Genomic DNA, 22,473 nt, shown 5'->3' on the forward strand with positions numbered 1-22,473 from the left:
TTCCTCTTATTCCCATGGAATTTACATTCTAGTGAGGGAGACAGATTCCGCCTGTCTCTGCCCCCTCCCAGCCCTCGCCTCCCCCCAACAACACCAACAAAACCTCTTAAAAGCATCCGCAAATAAAGTAACTGCAAGTCATGCTCAGTGCCATGAGAGAGAAGCAAGGGCTGAGACGGACTTTAGAATGTATGTTTATGAGCTGCCTCTGAAGAGGTGACATTTAAGCTGCTACATCACGTGAAGAACAGGAGCAGACCATTCTAGGTGGAGGAGCAGGTGTAAAGACCCAGCGTGGGAAGGAGCTGCCCAGAATGTTTGAGAAATTGAAATCAGACCTGTGGGGCTGGCTGGCAGCAGTGAGGGGAGGGTGCCCAGTCTGAGGCTGGAGAGAAGTAGGAAGGAATGAAGGTGGACGGGACCTCATAGGCTGTGGCATGGACTATGGTGTTTTTTTGTTTGTTTGTTTGTTTTTGCTGTACGCGGGCCTCTCACTGTTGTGGCCTCTCCTGTTGCGGAGCACAGGCTCCCGACGCGCAGGCTCAGCGGCCATGGCTCACGGGCCCGCCCCCCCCGCGGCATGTGGGATCTTCCCGGACCAGGTCACGAACCCGCATCCCCTGCATCGGCAGGCGGACTCTCAACCACTGCGCCACCAGGGAAGCCCTGGACTATGGTTTTTATTTGAGATGTCGTGAGATTGGATAAGACTGAAGGTTTTTTTAAAAATTTATTTTTGGCCGCGCTGCATGGTGTGTGGGATCTTAGTTCCCTGATCAGGGATCGAATCTGCACCCCCTGTATTGGAAGCACGGAATCACAACCACCTTACCGCCAGGGAAGTCCGAGACTGAAGGGTTTTAATAGACCTGCGACACGGCCCTTCCTAATTTTTAAGAAGACTTTTCTGGTGCTCTGTGGAGAATGGAATGAAGAGGATGAGCCCTGAGCCAGAAGAAGTGATCGGGTTCCTGGGTTCCAGTTCAAAGAGGATGCTGGCTGAGCCTAAGGTTGCAGAGGGGAGGGAGTGAAGTGGGCGGATTCCACAGATGGTTTGGAGAACTTTCAGAGGGATTGGATATGGGCTAAGGTTAAGGGAGAGGGAGAACATAAAGAGGACCCATTTGGTTTGGGGGTTAAGCAAACAGTAGGTGTAGGGAGGCCTACAGGAGGAGCAGGTTAGGTGTGGAGTGGGTGAGGCAAGGTCAAGTAACTGCATCATGTTGAGCCAGAGGTTGTGAGTGGAGCTGGGCAGAAGGCAGTGGATTGTACGCAGCTTGGGCTCAGCGGAGGTCACACTGGAGGTAGATTGCGTGAGGCCACGATGGATCGGGAGGGTAGCCAGAGGGGGAGAGGGCTCAGGAACACCCACTGTCGAGGAGCCAGTAGAAGAGGAGGAGCCAGCAAGGAAGACAGAGGAGGAACGCCCGGGGAGGGAGGAGGAACTGGGGCCGTATCTCCAGGAGGAGGGCTTGGGCATCAGTGTCAAGCGCTGCTGAGAAGTGGCCTGGGACTGGGTGCCATGGTGGCCGCTGGTGGCCCTGACCTCAAACCAGTCAGTGACGAGGTGGGGCCGGACACCAGGTGGGCTGGAAGTTGAATGGGAGGCTGGAACAGGGGTTGCGTAGGGGATGCGTGGACCACTTGTTCAAGAAGTTGACTGTTTAGGGAGGAGAGGAATGAGACAACATGAGAGGCTGTGGGTAAAGGGGGAAGGTATTTAAGATAGGAAACTCCAGCATGCACGGATGCTGGCAGGAATGCTGCCCAAGAGAAGCGAGGTGACGGAGGAGCCCAGGCCTTGAGAAGATGACAGGCATGGGGCTCAGGGCATCAGGGGAAGAACTGTCCCTTGGAGTGGGGAGAGGGAGGCACCCTCTCCTGGAAAGGAGGGAAGGAGGCCACAGTGGGAGCTGAAAGAGGCAGGTCTGGGTGGGGTTGAAGATGCATGAGTTCCAGTCCAAGCCTCCTGTTTTCTCCATGATGTTTGAGACAAGGTCATCAGCTCACAGAAAGGGTGGAGGGGCTTCCCTGGTGGCGCAGTGGCTAAGAATCCGCCTGCCAATGCAAGGGATGTGGGTTCGAGCCCTGGTCTGGGAAGATCCCACCTGCCACGGAACAACTAAGCCCGTGCGCCACAGCTACTGAGCCTGCACTCTAGAGCCCACGCCACAACTACTGAAGCCCGCGCGCCTAGAGCCCGTGCTCTGCAACAAGAGAAGCCACTGCAATGAGTAGCCCCTGCTCGCCACAACTAGAGAAAGCCCGTGCGCAGCAACGAAGACCCAACGCAGCCAAAAATAAATAAATAAATAAACAAATTAATTAATTAATTGAAAAAAAAGGGTGGAGGACTGGGTGTGGGAAGTTTGAGAAGAAGAAAAAGGTGTGAAATTGGGAGCAGGTGGTAAGCCTCCCAGAGAAACCCAGGCTTTGTGGGCCATTGCAGAGTGACAGTTTGAGGTCCGAGAACATGCCTTTAAAGTGAAACATGTCCACCCAATTTTGTGATGTTGCCCGGTTGCTTGGATGTGGGCATGGGAAGTGGATGGCAGGACGCATCAGGCTGAGGGGCAGGGTATTCCCATGGGGTTGGGAACAGTGATAGCCTGTGGGAAGGGTATGGGCCATTCAGGGAAGGAAGGGAAGTCACTGAAGGGCATGGGGAAGAAGGCATTGGACTGGCGGAGGTCAAGGGGCTGAGTCCAGGGTGCTGGGGGCTATCCGTGTGGATGGTGGTGGTGACAGGAGGTGGCTGGAAGAAGCAGCTGGGCTTGGAGCTGAAGCCCCCGATCAATGACCGGAAACACCTGGAGGCTGGTGAGGGTGGGGAGGGGAGGCAGGTGGCTGGAATGGTCTCGCCTTCAAGCACTCAGAGAGAGCCACGTGCTGGGGGGGCCACAAGGACACCAGTCGCCCGTCTCCCCTTGTGTTCTGCTTTTGTAGGAGGCGAGAGGAGCAGACTGGCTGTGCGTGGTGTGCGGAGTGCTATCCTCAGGGACCAGCCTAGGGTCAGTTAAGGCATGAAGGTGAAGGGAATATTCTGGCTGGACAGCTGGTGCCCGCTGATTTCAAGGACTTCAGTGAGGCCACAGAGGATTTGAGAGTGTGGGGGGGAGCGAAGGACTGGCTCCGATTTGGGGATGAACAGAGCAGGGAGGACCGAGAGCCTGGATGATGCTGGGTGACTCAGAGGGTGTGGCCTCCTGGCTCTCCCCGAGGTAAAGGGGTGGGAAGTGGGGCACATCTTCCCGAGCATGTGAAAGACTTGGGGATTTTGAGTTGATGGTGAGTTCCACGTGAGTCCGCTCAGGTGGTGTGGTTGTCTCGAAGGCTGGCTAAAACTTTGAAGACCTCAGTCGAAGTATGAAAATAGCTATAATAGAGGCGATGGGTGTGCTTCACTCTGCATCTAGGATGTTGTAGTTGGTTCTGGGTGTCAGAGTTCATCCAATTTAGAAGGGAGAGCAGAGCAGGAGGGGTCTGGACACATGTTTCCTGAGGATGATTTGAAGGAAGTTTTCTTAAAATGAAGTCCCTGTATGCAGTGCAGGGGTCTGTGAACACCCCTCCCCACAAACTGTATGAGCATTGTATATGTGCATGTGCTTTTCTAGGGAGGATGGCCATAGTTTTTTGTGGTCTTTTGCCATAGTTTTTTTTTTTTTTTTGGTACACAGGCCTCTCACTGTTGCGGCCTCTCCTGTTATAGAGCACAGGCTCCGGACGCGCAGGCTCAGCGGCCATGGCTCACGGGCCCAGCCGCTCCGCGGCATGTGGGATCTTCCCGGACCGGGGCACGAACCCGTGTCCCCTGCATCGACAGGCGGACTCTCAACCACTGCGCCACCAGGGAAGCCCTGCCGTAGTTATTTTATCAGATATTCAAAGGGGTCCTTGACTCAAAAAGAGATTAGAACCACTTGTTTAAAGGATTTGGGCATGTTCAGCTTAGAGAGGGGAGAACGTGGGCCAAGAGGTAGGGGGAGGAGAGAGCTGTTTCCATGTAGGTGAGCACTGCCATTTGGAGGAGGGGGATTTGCTCTTGTGGACACGTCTGGGGGAACTCCGGCCAGTGGGAGGGAGACACAGGCAGCCGGGTGGGTGTCTGAGGGAGCCTGAGGGCACCTGTTACAGGTTGGGTATATACACAGGGCAGGGACAGAAGGAGGTGGCCTGCGATGGCTGCAAAAGCTTTGTCCAAACCTTCCTGTTCTGAGGAGCACACAGCTCTGGGCATTGCCAGGTTTTCCTGTCCTCAGGAAGACCGTGTTGTGGGCTGAGCTTCGCTGGGAGAGATGAACCCCCTGCACATGCTCAGGTGTGCGGCTCTGGGGTGCAGAGGCCCCCTGGAAACGTGCCTGCCTTTTTGGAGACAGTGCATTAACTGTCCTTTTAGGGAGTGGGCCCTCCACCCATCCTGGGGCCTCAGGTGACCCCTCTGAGGTGTGGGGACGTGTTCCTTGGGCATTGCCATGGGGTGTGCCTAGCCCCTCCCCATGTCTTATCCGGGGCTGTGAGCCCACCTTTGTGGGCCCTCAGATGCCCACCTAGATGGCCTGTGGCATCTCTTCCAGGATGTGGAGTTGAGTGAGACGAGCACTGAGTTGGACCTGGGGTTGAGCAGCGCTTCCTGTCTTAGGGGGGCCCTGTACCTCCCTGCAACCAGCGTGTTCCCAAGCAATAGTTGGGCTCCTACCTGACTTTGGCACCAACAGAATCTGATCCGCTAAATTTGAAAGTGACTCCCATGGGACAAAACTGATGATTAATCGAGTTTGGCCTTTGTCAGGGCTTCCTCCCTGTTTTTTCTTCTCTGGTTTTTTTTTTTTTTTTTTTTTTTTTTTTTTTTTTGCTGTACGCAGGCCTCTCACTGTTGTGGCCTCTCCCATTGCGGAGCACAGGCTCCGGACGCGCAGGCTCAGCGGCCATGGCTCACGGGCCTAGCCGCTCTGCGGCATGTGGGATCTTCCCGGACCGGGGCACGAACCCGTATCCCCTGCATCAGCAGGCGGACTCTCAATCACTGCGCCACCAGGGAATCCCTGTTTTTTTTTTTTAAAGCAGGCATGTTTCACCAAGGATGGAATATTCTGGAAAATTGGAATTGGAATCCCACAACCTGATTGAAAGCCATATCCCTTACTTCAAGGGAGGGAGCTAAAAAAAAACCCACTCCTTGGCTTCTCCCGTGAATTTTAAATATTCTGAAAGCTTTGCCCACAAAGGAAACAATGCCTCATTCCTTACATAATTAAGTAGAGTACACCAAGCATGGCTGTGTGGCCCAGGCCTGGTCATACTGTACCTCTGGGAGCCTCCCAGGGGGAGAGCTTGGCTGGGTGCCCAAGGAGGTTCTCCTCATAGAGAAAGGGATGCAGCTTCAAACAGCTGCCTTGCAAGCACCCGGCAAAATTGGCACAGCCCTGGAAATGTCACGAAAGCGGTTGAAGGTGTCATGTGATATAATGCAAGTTTTCCCCTGAGAGGCTGCATCCATCAGCTGTTTGTATCAGCCCCGTGAATTCTTAGTTGGTCTTATTTGTCCCTTCACTGCCACGTGACTGCACACGTGAGATGACCGTGTCCTCGGGCCACATCTGCATCCTCCCAACCACTGTAGTATTGGCACTGGTTTCTATATGTACTTGGTGGAGATTTCTGGAGACTCTGCAGGGAAGAGAAGGCTACTTTATCTTCTGGAGGATGACCCTCCCCTCAGGAGCCATGGTGGCATCTCAGAACTGGCCGATTATTTCCCAGCTTTCTTCCTGTTCTGTAATTACACAGGTTCTTTATCTGTGAGGCCACAGAATGGTCTGCTGGACAGACATAGGTCATGCCAGACGGTCATTGTGGTGTCTTACTTGGATTCTGTAGAAGATTGAGTTCTGCCAGGAGGAAGGGAAGTAATATTTGTTGATTATCTATAGGCATTATTTCATTTAAGCTTCATGTTTTATGGATAAGGAAATGAGTTCAGAGAGGTTAAGTTACTTGTTTAACGTCACACAGCCAGGACTCTGAGTGGGCTGGTGGTTATATACGTTGTATTACTCTGAGACTTTTACAGTTCCATGACAAAAACAATCTTTGTTTCAAAAGTACCACTTGAGGTTTAAAAGAAAAGAGATGTGTTTAAGGAAGCTCTTTAGCACACCTTCCAAAGGGCAGGGGTAATAAACAGGTATTTAGTCTGATGTGAACCCATGGCTGTTCATGCAGCTGAGTTTTCTTTTTCTTTCTTTCCTTTTTTTTTTTTAATCCAAAATGTGTTTATTGGGGTGGTTTCCCGTTCATCTTGATTCAGGGTGCTTTTAGTGCTGCCTCTGTCTGAAGGAGCATCCTCCTGTAAGCCTTGCTTTTCCTCCTGTAGGCTGGCAGAGGACAGTAGAGCAGCCAACACACAAAACTGTGCACGGCTAAAGACGGTGGTGATTTTATAGCGTCCTGGGCATTTCACATCCATGAAATAGGAAATGGGGCTCTGCACCAGGCGCTTCTTCTTGTGTTTCCTCTTCTCCTCCTCTGGAGAGGGATGAAGGAGATCCTTTGCAAGAGGTGTGTTCTCGTGGGGAAGTCATCACCACCGGAATGCAGCTGAGTTTTTTACAGATTTTGCCCTGAATCTACCGAACCCATTCCTTTTCTCATCCTTCTCTCTTCCAGTTTCTCTCTGGTCCTTTTTCTCAGATTTCAGTCGAGGTTCTCAGAATGACTTAATTCTTCAGTCTTCTTGAGTTGTAGGTTGCAATCACATCTATTAAGACAATGTTCAGATCACGTAGTAGGCATCTGAGTCCCCAGTAAGTAAACCTGTTAGGCTGGGTCTATGTCGGATGAGTTATGTCGACATTAATCTTGACACAGGGCAGGGTGGTAAGCTCGCCAAAGCCCACGTTGCTCTCACCTGCTTTCTGGCTGTGAATCAGGATCTCGCCCACACTTGCCAGGGGTTCAAGCTTTAGCTGATTGCCTGCATTGTTTGTCTGAAAGATGCACGAGAACTTTTTTCCCCCCAAGTGTCCTGGCAGCTTTGCTGTAGCTGGGCCTCTCCTGGCTGTAATAGAAGGAGCTGCCTGTCAGGAACCGGAGCTGGAAGGTGCTTGAGGGATGTGATTTTCAGGACTGGTTTCCCTGTCAGCACTTTATCTCCACAAATGGGAGTGCTTTTCAAGCCCCTTCATCCTAGGGGAGAGGTCAGACTAAGTCTGAAGTAGTGACATTTGGTTCTGTTTGAGCATCTTACAAAAATTGTGTGGTTTCTTTGTATGTTTTTTTCCTAGAGCAAATCCCTTACCCACGAATGGCTAAACTAACCTAGTGAGTCATGAGTGCAGCTTGAAGGGGAAGTCACAGACTGAAATTATGATCTGAAACCTAGATAGGATCTCGTTAAGTGTCTTTTGCTGGGAGGAAGTTCATGGTTGAGCGTCTTCTAGGTAATCTGTTTTTAGAATGAACTTTTTCAGGTAGCCTCTGAAACTCTTCTTGGTAACAGGTAAAATGAACTTCCCCCACATCCATGGGAGCAAATATTTGCATGGCAGCAGCAGGAAGCACTGTTTATGCTCAGATCTCCGTGCCTATGGGCTTCTGATGCTTCATGCTTGGGTTTATCAGAATCAACAGCTTTATCTAGGTCACCTGTATCCAGGTGGCCGCCAGTGGGAACAGAGCTGCGTCCAAGCAGTCTGGGTGGAAGTTACCCTTGCGAGCAGCGGGTTTAGCCCAGCAATGCAGTTCTTGAATATGAACTTTGCTCCTCCGTTCCCTCAGTTACGTAGTATTTACTGAGTACTTCCAGGGGTGACCTAGACGGATTTGACCTCTGTCCTTGTAGAGCTTACAGTATAGCAGGGGAGATGGAGGTTGAATAATTACAAAAGTAAAAGTCATTCATTCAACAAGTGTTTGTTGAGTATCTCGTCTACCAGGTGCTGCACGTGGTGAACCAGACAAGAATCCCTGCCTTTGTGACACTTACATTTGAACGAGACACACAATAAATCAAACTGTAACAAAGAAGTAAATTTTATGGCATATTAGAGGTGACAAATGCCATGAGCAATAGAGCAGGTAAAGGTGACTGGGAGTAGGAACCGGGCACGGTGGGTGACTGGGTGCCAGTTGCAGAGGGTGGGACGCATGGAATGAAGATTATAGACGGGTTTGGAGATATTGATAAATGACAGGTTTTGACAGGGAGTTGGAGAGGCTGAGGGGGGTTCAAGCAGTTAGGAGGCCAGTTGGAAGGATCATGTATGTGTGGGTCGAAATGACTGAGAATCGGGAGAGAGAGGGCCTGTGATCCTGAAATCATCCAGAAACGAGGGGGAGTGACACGGGGTTGGTGGTTGACAGCAGCAGTGAGGGGTAGAGGATGACAGAGTCTGATGACAAGAGATTGAAGACCTGGGACTTTGAGGGAGGAAAGAAGACGTAGAGAGGAGCCTGGTCATCCAGCTGTGCTCTGCAGGAGAGGTACAGGGTGTCGCGAGGGCAGATGGTAGGGGTGTCTGGCCTGGAAGGGAGAGGCTGGGGAAGGCTTCTGTGATAATTTATAATAAATATATATTTGATCTTCGTCTTGTTCCTGGCACAGAGCTCCTCAAACCCTTGGAATTTCCTGTGAAGAGAGCCTTACAGGTGTCTTGTTATGTTAATGAGGTGACTGGGAAAGCACCTGAGGATGGGGGACCCAACCACATGATTAGAGGGTTGGAACTTTCAGCCACGCTCCCCCACCTCTGGGGAGGGGAGAGGGACTGGAGGTTGAGTCGATCGCCAATGATGTCATCAGTCACGCCTCTGTAACAAAACCTCCATAGAAACCCGAAAGGGCAGGGTTCAGGGAGCTTCCAGGTTCGTGAACACGTGGGCATTTGGGGCGAGTGGCGCTCAGAGAGAGCAGGGACGTTCTGAGTCCTTTTTCTATACCTTGCTCTATGTGTCTCTTCCATCTGGCTGTTCCCGAGTTATATCCTTTCAGAATAAACCAGTGATCTAGTGAGTAAAATGTTTCTCTGAATTCTGTGAACTGCTCTAGCAAATGAATCAAACTGTTGAGACCTTGAATCTGTCGCCAGCTGGTGAGAAGTACAGGTGGTAACTGGACTTGTGATTGACATACGAAGTGGGGGCGGGCAGGGGTCTTGTGGGACTGAACCTGTAACCTGTGGGATCTGACCCTCTCTGCGGGTGGATGGTGTCAGAGACACCCAGCTGGTGTCTCAGACAGTTGCTTGGTGGTGTGGGGGGAAACCCACACATTGAAATTGGGTGTCGGGACTTCCCTGGAGTGGTTAAGACTTCGCCTTGCAGTGCCGAGAATGTGGGTTCCATCCCTGGTTGGGGAGCTAAGATCCCACATGCTGCGTGGCCAAAAAACCAAAACATAAAAAAAAAAAAGAAGAAGTGTTGTAACAAATTCAATAAGGACTTTAAAAAGGGTCCACATAAAAAAAAAAAGAAAGAAATTGAGTGCAGAATCTTAGCTTCCCAGGGGAAGTGCTGTTTGAGAGGGCGGTGGGTGGGTAGATGTGGTCCAGAAGGGTCAATAGGGAGCACGAACTCTGGAATGGTCAGGAGGAGGCCTGCCTCACAGATCAGGGGTGAGTGTGGACAGGAGCTGGAGAGACAAGGGGGTTTCCTGAGTTAGTTGTTTAGGGCTGCAGTGGGAAGAGGCCTGTTTGGGTGACTGGTGGCTGCATAGAGACCCAGGTGGGCCAGATGGACATTGTCTGTGGCCACCCAGGAGGCCAGCTGTTGAAGCACCCGGTGGGCCAGCTGCTGCCTGCTGCCCCATCTTACTGCCTGGTGGGTGGTTCATCAACATGGTCCAGACAGGCCCCAGGGGCACCTCTAGGAGTTGTGAGCCTTTGGCCAGGAACCTGAAGGTTTGGGGGACTCAGGAGGTATTTTCTGGGTTTTCTCCTGACTGTGGAGACTTTGGGAAGGACTGTGCGGTTGCTGCTGGTGAGCAGGATTTGGATTTCTGGATCATTCCTTAAGGCCTGGGATGACAGCCTTGGTAAGAGATGGATAAGGATGAACCTGTTTGCCCAGAGACCCGCTGAGGTCCTCAGGAGGGCTTCTGCCTGAACATGGTGGCAGGGGAGGCAGCCTGGGGAGGAGGGTCAGGGAACACAGGTGTGGGGCCTCCTGGGACAAGTGGGAAGGGAGCCTGAGGGGTGTGTTGGGTTTAGGTGACCCAGGTGACTCCCGCCTGACAACTTTGTGTGCCCTTGGGTGCATTACTTAATCTTTTCCCCCTGTTTTCCTCTGTAAAATGAAGACACAGACACTGATTCTCAAGGTTGTTGGGAAAATGAGGTGAGCTATGTATGTCAGTGCCCAGCACGACGCCAGACACCGACAGGTGATCAATACATGCCAGGACCTCTAGGAAATACCTTTTCCGAGGTACTGCCGAGATCTGGTGAGTGGATCTCAGCATTGCTCTAGGACATGGAAAGGCATTTCCTATTTAAAAACCAGATGCCTTGGGAGAGGCACACGAATTGCGCTGCAAATGTGAGCGTGCGTGGAAACCCGTGAATCTGAGGATGGAAGCTTGATGCAGAGCGCTTGGAGGAGATAAAAAGGAAGTGGGGAGAAGTCTACACACAGGCCATCTGGGCCTTCGGAGGGGACAGGCAGTGTGTCCTTGGTATATGGGAAGGATCACGGGCTGTTCTGGGCACACGTAGGCCCCAACTGTCTGGACACCTGCTAGCTGCCTGGGTCTGCTAAAAGTCGAGTGTCAGACCTTTTCCAAAAGGGAGAAAAACCTGTAGAAGATCCAGTATGATAAATAGCCCCCATCTGATTCATCATAACCAGAGCACAGTGGGATAGGAAAACATGTCATTCTTCTAATAGTCACTTATTTCTGTCTGCTGAAGACCTACCAATGCTGTGTACATTTCCTTCCAAACCTAACGAAGTATAAATGGAACTTGACTGCCTGTTTGCTCGGACCCTTTTGTTCTCTCTCTGCACCCTTCCGTCTCACCCCCTTGTTTTTTTTGTTTTGTTTTTGGGCTGCGCCAGGCGGCCTACAGGATCTTAGCTCCCCGACCAGGATGGACCCTGGGCCACGGCAGTGGGAGTGCCGAATATTAACCCCTGGACTGCCAGGGAATTCTCTCACCACTTTGTTAAGACATGTCTTCTGGGTGCCAGGCTCTGGCTGTGACATGGCACATAAAACGTAGTCCTGGCCCTTAAGCTCACCCCAGTAGAGCTGTGCTTTCAGGCCAGGCAGAGTGCATCGGGAAAGGTCATTTGTGCAGCACCTGGGGTAAAGGGAGGAGTTGCTGGTGGAAGCCGTAAGCTGGGCCTCCAGCTATCCTGTTGCAGCCTGGAGCTGAGAGGGTCAGTATATCTCTGCATGCCTCTGTGTGTGTCTGTGTGCATGCACGTGTGTATGTGTGCTCGTGTGTATGTGTGCCTGGAAGGAAAACATTACCTAGCAGTTCTGCTGTAGAGAGGGGTTCCCACTGCTTCCAAACAAAGGTCTGCTTGTTTGCCCTGTGGAATTTCACAGGGGTCACACCAGCCAGCGACTAGTCCCTCTGGGCCCTCTGTGACTTGGGTTCACTCAAAGCTCTGGCCACAACTTCAAACACTTCCTCTATCAAGGTGCTGCAGGGGCTCTGTAAATGAAGACCTGATTCCTGCCCAAGGGGGCTTACAGTCCAATTTGGGGGGTACAGCACACCTATAGCTACCCAAAGACAAGTCAGAATAATATGAGGGCCACAGAGGAGACACAGAAAGCTGGGCTCCAGAGAGAGAATCCAGTCTGGTGGTGGACCCAGGTGCCCCTGATGGAAGAGGTGACCAAATTGCACTTTGTCTTGAAAGATGGTAGGATCCTGACCAGTGGGGGTGGGCTAAGCGGGGGGTGGCCGTGAGCAAGGGGGTATTCCAGGGGGAAGGCACAGCTCCTCTGAAGGCACAGGTATGGGTGAGAGGAACTTTTGTTTTGTTAATCCTGTGCGTTGGTGCAGGGGTTGATAGGGAAGAGGAGACAAAGGCTGGGTGAGGTCTTGGATTTGGGCTCCGGGGCTGGGGCTGGGGGCTGCCTTCACAGCCCTTGTATGAATAGCTAGACAGAGCAGACGCCCGTGGTTGGTCTGAATGGGGTGCAGTTGACGCTCTGTAGTACAAGGGAATCCAGCACAAAAAGGCTCCCTTTACTCGTGTATCGCTCGTTTGAGGTCCACAAGGGCTGACTTTCTATTGAACGTGGCCTGTCTCAGCTCCTGCGGGGTCAGCATGCACCTGGTGCCATGCGGTTCTGTGGAGCCTCGGGCACGAATTATTTTTGTGCTCCTTCAAATGTCCGTGTTTATTTTTAAACTTGAGCCTTGGTGAGGCAGGGATGTGTCATGCAGGCTTCGCTTTTGAGTGAAAAGGTTCTCTTGGGCTGATGGAACCTGCAAAAGATGTTCCCCATTTAACGCTGTCCCTTCTCTTCATTTCATGTCCCAGTGCCTGTATTCCGGCCTTATAGGGAAGGCCACAGAAGTAGTTTGCTTTTTAAAAAAAAATCCTGGAAAGAGGAAACCTGCATGCAGTCTGCCAGTCTCATAACTCGCACTGGCAGATCTGTGTCAGGAGGGGCAGTGCTCAGACAAGGAGGGTCTGTGTGCGTCGGAGGTGGGTGGGAGGTGACAAGCTGGGATGTGAACCCGAAACCTGCCGTCCCCACTCCCACTTCCCACCAATGGGAGCCCACGGACAAGGGGCTTAGAATAGAACGTCTGTTATCTTTGCGGCATATGCAAGTTATAACTGAAAAGGTAATGAGATTAACTTAGAGTCCAAGATGAAGGATTCAGCGCATGTGCCTCTGTCTACCCTTCCTCCCCAGAACCCATTAAAATGATAATAAAGAGATTATTAAAAGTATAATCCTATGACAGCAAAGTGAATGGGAAGGGATTAGCAGCAGCTGAGAGATTGCAACAAATTTCTGGACGATAGAAAGCAGGTGGAGGCATGGCCACATCAGAAATGTAGCAGAGAAGCCCCAGAGCCCAGTGGGCCCGAGTGGAGCGGGCCAGTCTGCCCTGCCCAAGAACCCCAGAGAGCCTCTCGACTAAGCCTGCAGGTCCATCCCAGGGCAGAAATGAGACGTGGTGCTGAAAGCTGGGACTTTAATGGAAGGTCTCAGGGGAAAATGAGGACAGGTGAACTTCGTTGGCAGAGGCAAGCCTGGGGGTGTGGGTGCTGGCCTTCTAGAACAAAGCCTTCCTTCGTCCGGCGTGGATCTGGGGTCAATGGATGGTGTTTGAAGCCATGGTACCTACTCAGTTAGATTAGCTGGGGAGGGAACGAGGAGTGCTCTCACGCTGAGGAATCAGAGAGAGGAAGAGGCAGCAAAATAAACGTCTAATCAGATAACATGGATGAAAGACAATCAGTAGTAAAGCCAGGCCTTCAAGACACTGAGGGAAAATAATTTTGTAACCATTGGAAAAAATTTTTATATACTGCAGAGTAGACTGAAAAATGTCCCCTATAAATATCAGGCCCTAATCTCTGGAACCTGTAAGTGTTACCTTATAAGGTAAAAAAAAGGGTCTGTGGATGTGATTAAGGGGAGGATCTTGAGATGAGGAGATTATGGCGGATTATCCTGGTGGGCCCTGATGCAATCACACGTGTCCTTATGAGGGAGAGACCTAAGGAGATTTTACTATACACAGATACAGAAGAGAGATGGGGACATGAAGACCTCAGCAGAGAGAGATTTGAAGATGGAGGGAGAGGTCAAGGAATGCAACCCTAGAAGCTAGAAAAGGCCAGGAGTCGGATTCTCCCCTCAAGCCTTTGGAGGGAGCTTGACCTTCCTGACACCTTGGTTTTAGCCCAGTGAAACTGATTTCGGACTTCTGGCCTCCACACTGTGAGAGAATAATCCTGTTGTTTTAAGCCACCCAGCTGGTGGTCATTTGTAGCCCTGGGAAGCAAATACACCCAGCCCAATTCATCCAGTGTCGGGGGGGGGGGGGGGGGAGAGTGGAGGCAGTTACAGGTATGCAAGGACTTAAACGTTTACTTCCCACTCATTCTGAGGGTCTACACCAGCCAAACAAGGGTGAAGCCTATGAAGGAGGCAGTTGGGGGCAGAAAGAGAATTGGTAGCTTCTGGGAGCCTGAAGAAAAGAACTTCCAGACAGACGGCTGTGAGTGGGCCTCAGAAGCACCCAGTCCAAATTAGAACTGGAAGTCGTCAGCTCCAAGAATAATATCTCCAGGACAGAGACTGGAATGGATTCCAGGAAATGCTCAGAATGAACAAGAAGCTGGAAGACCACAAGCGTTATAGGAAGATGGGCTGTGTTTCTTTTCTCAATAGGAAAAAGAAGGCAATAGAAAAATGCCACAGAAAAGAAAAATGACCGCAAGCCTGTTGTGATCCAAATGTGAAACACACTAAGATACCACCCCCACCACCTGCTTTGAACAGTGGGGAGACAGCTGGAGAGGAGAAGCTTCTCTTTGACCTGGATGCTGGGAACTTTTCCCTTTGAGGAGCACTTGGCTCTTGACATTGGAACTGTACAGAAGGAACTAGAATTCCTGGCACATTTCTTGGCTCTGCAGGGAACAATATTTATATAGTCATAATAATGTTCTCTTTTTAAATGGTGATATAGTGCTCTACTGTGGTAATGTATTAACTGAACTCTTCCTGGACATTCCATTTAATTCCTGGTTGACTCTTTGACTTTTTTTTTTGTTGTTGTAACTAAAGCTGGAGTCTGAGGTCAGTTTGACCCATGACACCTCTTAGTGGGGAGAGTTGAAGAACTGAATTGTTAGACTAGTAATGTGTAACCATGCACCTGAGGCGCCCCAGGTGGAAGAGTGGCGGGATTCTGGACAGAGGTGGTTTCGTGGCCCACCTAGACCGTCCCCATTACTGGGCCTTGGTCCTCCTGGATCCTTTCCTGGTGAGCAGCCTGGTGCTGCTTCCCGGAGCAGTGGCCTGTGGGCAGAAGGGGGTGTGGGGTGGGGCAGGCACGCGGCCTTACAGGTGGTGCAAACGGGAGAAACCTGAGCTTGTTTAGATGCCAACAGAAAGGATCCAGAAACAGAGAGAGGCTGTGGTTGTAAGCGAGGCCAGAGTTGCCCAATCTTCTTAACGTCATGGACACACGGAAAATATTTGTACAGCTCATGGGTAAACGGACGAGACTGCTCATGGTCAGAAGTGACCAGCCCGGGCACTCCAGTCGTCCCCGGCTCTGCCGTGCACCCGAGGGTTGAGGAGATCCCCTTGTCAACAAGCTCCTTCCTCCCAACGCCATGACATCTTTGTACAAATGAGAAAAAAGTCACTTCTTTCTCAAGACACCTTCCAGACGCCTGCTTTCTGCCAGGCAGTTGACAGAGTCAGTGTGCAGAGCTTTTATGAGCCACACCGCCATGGATGGATGCCCTCCGAGTTCTGTGCCGTGCAGACTCATGGCTCAGCACACCTGTGGCCCATTTGAGGACGCTGCTAGGAAGAAGGTTAAGGGCCTGAGCTGCAGGGGAGCGGACAGAGGCCAGAGATGTTCCTGCCGTGTGCTGGCATGAGACTCCTCAGGATTCTGCCGTGCTGACAGAGCCGAAGGTGGGAGCACCTGAAATAGGGCTGCAGGGAGGTGAGGTGTGGGCGCCACGTTCAGGAGAGACACCTGGGCTGTAGGCAGACATCTCGGCATCATCACGAGGAGATGGTTCTTGAAGCTGTGGAAGTGAGCGTTTGGAAAAGCTCCATGGAGAAGAACTTGGGAACAAGCAAGTAAGCCCCTGTGGATCACCCAGCACCCCTGCTAAGGTGGGGCCTGATATTCAAGTAGAACATGGAAATGAGCCCCCAGTGGGAGGGGAATCTGAGCACTGTGATGTCCTGTCCCATGGCTTTTGGGCACTGTCCCAACCAGATCGAGGATCCCTGGCAAAGACCTCTGACTGCCATACCTGAGCCCTCAGGTCTGCACCCTTAGGTGCTGGCTTTCTTCACCCAGTACTCACTCGGTGTCACTGCCAGTATGTGCTGTCTGGGACAGCATCTCATTCATCTCTCTGTCCCTAGGGCCAAGTGTTAGATTTTTGAAGGGCTTTTAGGAGTGTAGATAGAGGTCTGGGCCGGGATGCTTGGAGGATGCAGGGCTCCAGCAGCCCTGCCTGCTCTTGGCCCCGGGTGTCCTTGGGAATCCACTGCCCGGGTGTTCTCCACAACTCTTGACTCTGAGCCGCTCCATGGAGTGTAGGGTTCAGTCCTGTAGAGCTCTGGCCTCGCCAGCTGTCCCAGGGACGCTCTCCGGAACTGAAGGAGGCCTGCTTTGGGGCCCCCACACCTGAACTCTTGGGCCAGATGAGCTGTTTACACATTTGCCCTTGACATTGTGGGTAATAATAGAAAGGAATTTTTGCTTCTTTGGGCACATCCGATATAATTTCCACATTACATCGAAGACAAATCATTTGGTTCAGCAAATAGTTTGGACCAACTGTGTGCATGGGACTGCAGCAAATAAAAGGCTGGAGAGAGGTGCATTGTTTCCGCATGTCAGAGTAAACTCACGGTGGCTCTAGAACAAGGGATTTATTTTTATTTACTAGGCTTCCTTCTCTTAAGACATACAGTGTTTCAGCCTCATAATGTTAACCGCTAAACATGTCACTTCTGCCTTACGTGGTGCTGGGACTTGTTGCTGTCCCCACGGGGGCAGGTCCTCTCTGCTTGCGCCTTCCCGTGTGTCTTTGGCGTCATGTGCCATGTCCTTGGGTGCAAAGGAAATGGCTGTCCAGCAGTTCCCACCCAGGGGCCTGGGAGGGTAGGAACCAGCGTCCAGGCTATTTTATTATTTCCCCAAGACAAAGGGCAGTTGTTCTGCTTTAGGCTGCTTGGGCAGGTAACTAACGTACCTTCCTTTTTGGCTGGAATCCTATCAGTTCTTGAGGCCACCTTGGTGAAATCCTGCTGATTAGAAAGCTATTTGGGAGTTATACATGACTTCAGTCATAAAGAAGTGAGAAAAATTATTCTTTCATAAATACTGCCTGGAAGGTCAACATCTTTCAATCAGTGGGGTCCACAGGGAAGATACGAATAATGAATGGCCACTTCTCGGTCAGTAGGTTGGAAACCAGTGGATTAACTGTGAGTCAGAAACAAGCCCAAACAACCACTGAAAACGAGGGTTCTGGCTCTTTCCAGGGCAGTCCGTGGCTTGGAGATATCCAGCCCAGCTCCTGGGCACTTAGAAGGCACCTTGGGTCTCAGTTCTGTTGGTGCCAAGTCCCCATCCAGCTTCTGTCATTTCTGTTCCCTTGCTAGCTAAACTTTTTAAGAAAAAACAGTTTACTGAGGTATAAATGGCATACAAAAAGCTGTACATATTTGATGTACACAACTTAATGAGTTTGGAGATAAGAACACACCTGCGAAACTATCACCACAGTCTATGCCGTAAACAAATCCATTCCCTCCAAAAGCTTCCTCCTGCCCTTCTTGCTTATTATATGTGTGTGTGACATAAGAACACTTAACAGAAGATCTTTGCAAAATGGTAAATATACAGTATAATGTTAACTCTTGGCACCGTGCTTTTTTTTTTTTTCTTTTTTGTTTTTTTTTTTTTTTGGCTGCGTGGCATGGGGGATCTCAGTGTCCTGACCAGGGACTGAACCCGTGGTGGAAGCATGGAGTCTTAACCACTGGACCGCCCGGGAAGTCCCTGTATAAATTTCTTCAGAGCACCTACCCCTCTCCCTCTGTCAACCGTGGTGTTTGGGGTCCTCTCACACCTGTCTTATTTGGTCCAGGTGGTTCTACACTTGACCTCTCGGATGGGAAGCGAGCGACACCGGCCTCTCTCTTGCCCAGACACAATTTCAGGTTGTAGCAAGGCTCACTGTCTTCACCTCACGTGCATTCAATAACCCTCATTTCTCCCTTTGCCAGAGAAAACCCCAGCTCTGTCGTCACCGTTCCCCGGTCTTCCTCATGCACACACAGGTAGCTCCAGAGCTCCCTGGATTCTGAGGCAGAGGCCGTGGTGGTCTTGTTCTGGGGTATTCCCAACGGTCAGCATAGCTCTCCTATGGAGCTGTGGAGTAGATATTTGCTAAGTTAATATATATTTTTATTAGTATGCATATTTATAAGAATGAGATCTTAGTAGGATGCTTTTTTGTAAGCTCTTTTCATTTTAATACTATACGTCCTTAGTAACATCTATAGTCCTAGTATTGGCGAGCTTTTGTTGGAACTCTGGAACCTATGAGTTCTTGTTTGTTTGTTTGTTTTGTTTTCTTCGAAGAAGAGATTTTGAGTGACACTGAAGCCCTTCAAGTCCTAGCTGGTTCTGTTCAGAAGGAAAGGGGACACAGACTGTACTCAGCAACACCTGTTGGCCTCCTTATTCAGTAACTTCTGGATGTAAATCATTGAATGATAATTTAATGAAGTCAAGAATAAATCATGATGGGTAAAGGAAAAAAGAACATCTTTCCATGTTAGTAAGCACTACAAGTTTTAAAGGCTGAGGGGTATGTCTTGCATGGGTATATTACACTTGATTTAAACAATCCCTCACTTTGGGGCATTTAGGTTATTTACAAGGATTGTGTGTGTGTCAGGGGAGGTGTGTGTAATAAACAGCTCTTCAGTGACTGTCCTTTTGCCCTCATACCTTTGCACGTCCTCATTTATTGCCCTTGAATAGGTTCCTAGAAGTGGAGTTGTTCGAAATTGAGTTATTTGTAGGGAGGTGGATGGACCTAGAGTCTGTCATACAGAGTGAAGTAAGTCAGAAAGAGAAGAACAAATACTGTATGCTAACACACATATATGGAATCTAAAAAAAAATGGTTCTGAAGAACCTAGGGGCAGGACAGGAATAAAGATGCAGACGTAGAGAATGGACTTGAGGACCCGGGGAGGGGGGGAGGGTAAGCTGGGACGAAGTGAGAGAGTGGCATGGACATACATACACTACCAAATGTAAAATAGATAGCTAGTGGGAAGCAGCCGCATAGCACAGGGAGATCAGCTCGCTGCTTTGTGACCACCTGGAGGGGTGGGATAGGGAGGGTGGGAGGGAGACACAAGAGGGAGGGGATATGGGGATGTATGTATATGTATAGCTGATTCACTTTGTTATAAAGCAGAAACTAACACACCATTGTAAAACAATTATACTCCAATAAAGAAGTTAAAAAAAAAAAGTGGAGTTGTTGGCTTCAGGAGAACACATTTCTTTTTGGCCGCATGCAGCATGTGGCATCTTAGTTCTCCAACCAGGGATTGAACCCATGCTGCCTGCAGTGGAAGCGCGGAGTCCCAATCACTGGACCTCCAGGGAAGTCCCAGGAGAATGCAGTTTTAATCAATTTATTACTGATTCAATAAATTGCCTCCCAGAGAGCTCTCCTGGTCATACCCAATTAGTAGTGTAAAAGAGACAGATGCGTTCCACTCTAGCAGGCTGGATTTTTTTTTAATCTTTTTTTTTTTTATTGCGGTAAAATGTACACAACATATGATGTACCATCTTTTTTTAAATTTTATTTTTTTTTATTTTGGTTTTTTGGCTATGAGGCGTGTGGGATCTTAGCTCCCCGACCAGGGATTGAACCTGCACGCCCCCGCATTGGAAGGTGAAGTCTTAACCACTGGACCACCAGGGAAGTCCCTGACCATTTTTAAGTGTGCACTTCCCTGGCATTAAGTGCTTTCACATTGTTGTACAATCGTCACTGCCATCCATCTCCAGAGCTTTTTCAGCAGGCAAGTGGTTTTTGTTTTTGTTTTTTTAGTCTTTGCGGTTTGATGCTGAAAAACCTCTCACCGTTTTAGCTCACAGTTCTTTTTTACTGAGAAGGTGCAACTTGCTGTCAAGTGCTGTGGACACTTTTGTGTCTCTGTGCTCTCTGCAGTCTTCAGCATCCTCGGAGCCGCTGGAGGCTCTGGACAGCTCCTTCCTTGAAGCTTTGAGCTCCCGGGCTTGGTGTTGGCCATCTTCCCTGGCTTCCCTCCCGCTTGCCCAGCTTGCCCAGCTTGCCCACCTCTGCTCCACCTGCCCTTTCAATGCACACTGTTTGCAGTTTTCCCTCTGCTGCCTTTGAGCTGTTGTTCTTCAGGGTTGCTCTTCCCTGCCCCGTCCTCCTGAGGCCTGCTCCATCCCAGCACACTCTGCCGCTGTTGTTGGAAAATATACATAACGTAAAGTTTAGCATTAAAAAAAAATTATTTATTTATTTATTTTTGGCCGCGCCACGCAGCTTGTGGGATCTTAGCTCCCTGACCCTCGCCCCCTGTGGTGGAAGCTCGGAGTCTTAACCACTGGGCTGCCAGGGAAATCCCAAAGTTTAGCATTTTAACCACTTCTAAGTGTGTTTGCAATTCAGTCGCAGGTAGAACGTTCACAGTGTCGTGAGCCTGTTACTGCTGCCCCTCTCCAGACCTTCTTCATCGTCCCAAACAGAGGCTCTGTACTTGTTAAGCAGTAACGCCCCATTCTCTCCGGCCCCCAACCCCTGGTAATCATCATTCTACTCTCGGTCTCTATGCATTCGGCTGTTTGATTCATATAAGTGGGATCATATAGTATTTGTCCTTTTGTGTCTGGCTTATTTCATTTAGCAGCATATTTTCAGGGTTGATCTGTGTTGTGGTATATGTCAAAATTTCATTCCTTTTTATGTCTGAATAGTATATTCCATTATATATATGTAACCCATTTTGTTTATCCATTCATCTGCTGGTGGACATTTGGGTTGTTTCTACCTTTCGGCCATTGTGAATAACGCAGCTATGAAGATTAGTGTACGAGTATCTGTTTGAGCCCCGGATTTCAGTTCTTTGGGGGTATATACCTAGAAATGGAATAGCTGGATCATTCGGTAATTCTGTGTTGAACTTTTTGAGGAACTGCCAACTGTTTTCCACAGTCCCAGCACACTTTTTGAATAAACGACCAGAAGAGATGGCACCTGAGGCTCCCCAGGCTGAGGGACTCTGCCATGCAGGGAACCTGGACCTGAGAGTCTAGAGAAAAGGATTCAGGCAGGGGGACTGGGACAAGAACCGTTCCCTAAGGCATGTAGAGCTTGACTGTGTAACCTACCGTCTGCCTGTCGTAGTTTACTCTTCTAAGCAGTGGCTTCTGTAGCTTTTTAAAGAAGGTAGCCTGAGAGAGAGCTGCTGTTGGGCACAGAAGCAAAGACAGTGGCCAAGACAAGGGGGCAGGAAGGCTCTGGGCTGTAGGTAGACTCTCAGTCAGACTCTCAGTCTCTACCAGCAGGCACCATTGTCCGGAAGCAGCCAAGGGGCTTCCAGCTGCACAAGAGAAGTTCTGGAAGGATCCAGAGCTCTCTTCTTGTAGCTCAAGCCTCTGTGAGGTGGTCAGAGTAGCTTGGAAGCAAAGCAAGAACAGTAGACATGCTCTTGAGGCACTGGGGACTTCCATAACCACCTCTCCCCAGCCCGCAGGGATGCTGAGTTTCAACTCTGTCCAGGCCACTCCAGACAAGGGGAGAATGGCAGAGCCCAGGAGAACATCTTCCTAGTCTTTGAGATATGACCTGCCCACAGTCTACAGCTTTGCTTGTATCTCCCAAGGTTGCCTTACCTGAAGACCCTTTGCTTCGGCATTTACCAAACTCCTTCCTTGCCTCTCTCGAAACCTCCGTTTTCTGTGTTTTCAATATTTCTAAACACATTAAAAAAATTCTCCTGTTCATAAGAGACCCTGAAATAGGCAGCCTAGTGTGAGATGGGTTCCTCCCTGGGACAGCAATGACCCAAGTAAGACAGTGGAGGCCCAGAGTGGGCACACATTCTGTCTGTCTACCTAGGGTGTAGGTCACCTTCATCAAGTACACCATTGTCCCGCTAGAGATGTGTTAGGTATCTGTTAGCCTCTACTTCATGCCCACTGGGAGGGCTGTAATAAAAAAGACAGACAATAACGAGTTCTGGAAAGGATGCAGGCACGTTGGAATTCTCAGACAGTGCTGGTGGGTATGCAGAATGGTGTAGCCTCTTTGGAAATAAGCCCGGCAGTTCCTCAGAAAGTTAAGCATAGAGTTACCATATGACTCTTTCACTCTTAGGTATAAACCCGAGAGCCAAGAAAACACATGGCCACATAAATCTAGTACACAGATATTCGTAGCAGCATTATTGATAATAGCCAAAAGGTGGAAACAGTACAAGTGTCCATCGACTAATGAATGGAGAGACAAAATGCAGTATATCCGTACAATGGATTAATATTCAGCCATAGAAAGGAATGAAGTACTGATATATGCTACATGAGGGATGAACCTTGCAAACATGGTGCTCAGTGAAAAAAGCCAGACACAGAAAGCCACATACTGTGATTCCATGTATATGAAATGTCCAGAACAGGCAAACCCATAGAGACAGAAGGTAGATCAGGGGTTGCCTGGGGC

General features: G+C 49.9%; 1 protein-coding gene and 1 pseudogene across 5 annotated transcripts in view; one reads left to right on the plus strand and one right to left on the minus strand.

The window, feature by feature from the left end:
• The window catches only part of HOMER2 (homer scaffold protein 2), a 93,499-nt gene that overhangs the window by 14,244 nt on the left and 56,782 nt on the right, over positions 1–22,473 (plus strand). The window contains exon 1 of one of the 5 annotated variants that reach the window (XM_060005355.1): positions 15,233–15,808. The exons of 1 other annotated variant lie outside the window; for it this stretch is intronic. In XM_060005355.1, coding sequence (XP_059861338.1) covers positions 15,741–15,808 — 68 coding nt within the window. In that variant the 5' untranslated portion in view covers positions 15,233–15,740. 3 more of the 5 variants (XM_060005353.1, XM_060005350.1, XM_060005356.1) reach the window with 3 other exon arrangements.
• LOC132419722 (small ribosomal subunit protein eS27-like) lies at positions 6,318–6,849 on the minus strand (annotated as a pseudogene).

This window comes from Delphinus delphis, chromosome 2, assembly GCF_949987515.2.
Source record: "Delphinus delphis chromosome 2, mDelDel1.2, whole genome shotgun sequence".
Taxonomy (NCBI): Eukaryota; Metazoa; Chordata; class Mammalia; order Artiodactyla; family Delphinidae; genus Delphinus; species Delphinus delphis.